The sequence below is a fragment of the Eurypyga helias genome, unplaced genomic scaffold (genome assembly GCF_000690775.1).
Source record: "Eurypyga helias isolate BGI_N326 unplaced genomic scaffold, ASM69077v1 scaffold22612, whole genome shotgun sequence".
Taxonomy (NCBI): Eukaryota; Metazoa; Chordata; class Aves; order Eurypygiformes; family Eurypygidae; genus Eurypyga; species Eurypyga helias.
Window position 1 is genome coordinate 1909 of NW_010236874.1, and position 642 is coordinate 2550.

Genomic DNA, 642 nt, shown 5'->3' on the forward strand with positions numbered 1-642 from the left:
CAGCTCGGTGTCACGGGTGGCGGTGGCATGGGACCCTGGAGGCTCTCCACTCACCCCTTCCGTCCCCACAGCGCTGCTGGCTTTTGGCGTCAGTGAATCTGCCCTCGTGAACAAAATCTTCACAGCGGTGAACCTGCTGGTGCTGAGCTTTGTCATCATCTCCGGCTTCGTGAAGGGAGACCTCAAGAACTGGCAGCTCTCGGAGGAGGACTACATCAACCGCTCGCAGGACGACTCCATCGATGACCTCAGGTGAGGAGAGCAACCGTGCCAGGCCAGCCTCTGCCACAGGGCTAGCACCGGCCCCGGCGCTCTGTGGCAGCTGCTCTCCTCTCTCTTTTCCAGGGAAAAAAACTTTGGCTCGGGTGTGTTTATCCCCTTTGGGCTGGAAGGGGTCCTGACTGGCGCTGCCACGTGTTTCTACGCCTTCGTGGGCTTTGACTGCATCGCCACCACAGGTACTGAGGGCGAGGGTGGCGTGGGTGTTTCCCCAGCGCAGCTGGACCTGCCAGGGAGGATGCTCCGTGGTGTGGGAAGTGGCCCATCCCACACTCCTGGGAGGTTTCCCTCAGCTTTGTCCCCAGCTGGGCCAGCCCTAAAAGGCTCACTGCCTGTCCTGCCCCAGGACGAGGGGCTCCCCAC

General features: G+C 62.0%; 1 protein-coding gene across 1 annotated transcript in view; it reads left to right on the top strand.

Annotated features, from left to right (window-relative positions):
* The window catches only part of LOC104506337 (cationic amino acid transporter 3-like), a 4884-nt gene that overhangs the window by 716 nt on the left and 3526 nt on the right, over positions 1 to 642 (top strand). Inside the window, exons 2-3 of the mRNA XM_010147259.1 lie at positions 4 to 252; positions 346 to 458. Coding sequence (XP_010145561.1) covers positions 4 to 252; positions 346 to 458 — 362 coding nt within the window. The remainder of the gene's footprint in view (positions 1 to 3; positions 253 to 345; positions 459 to 642) is intronic.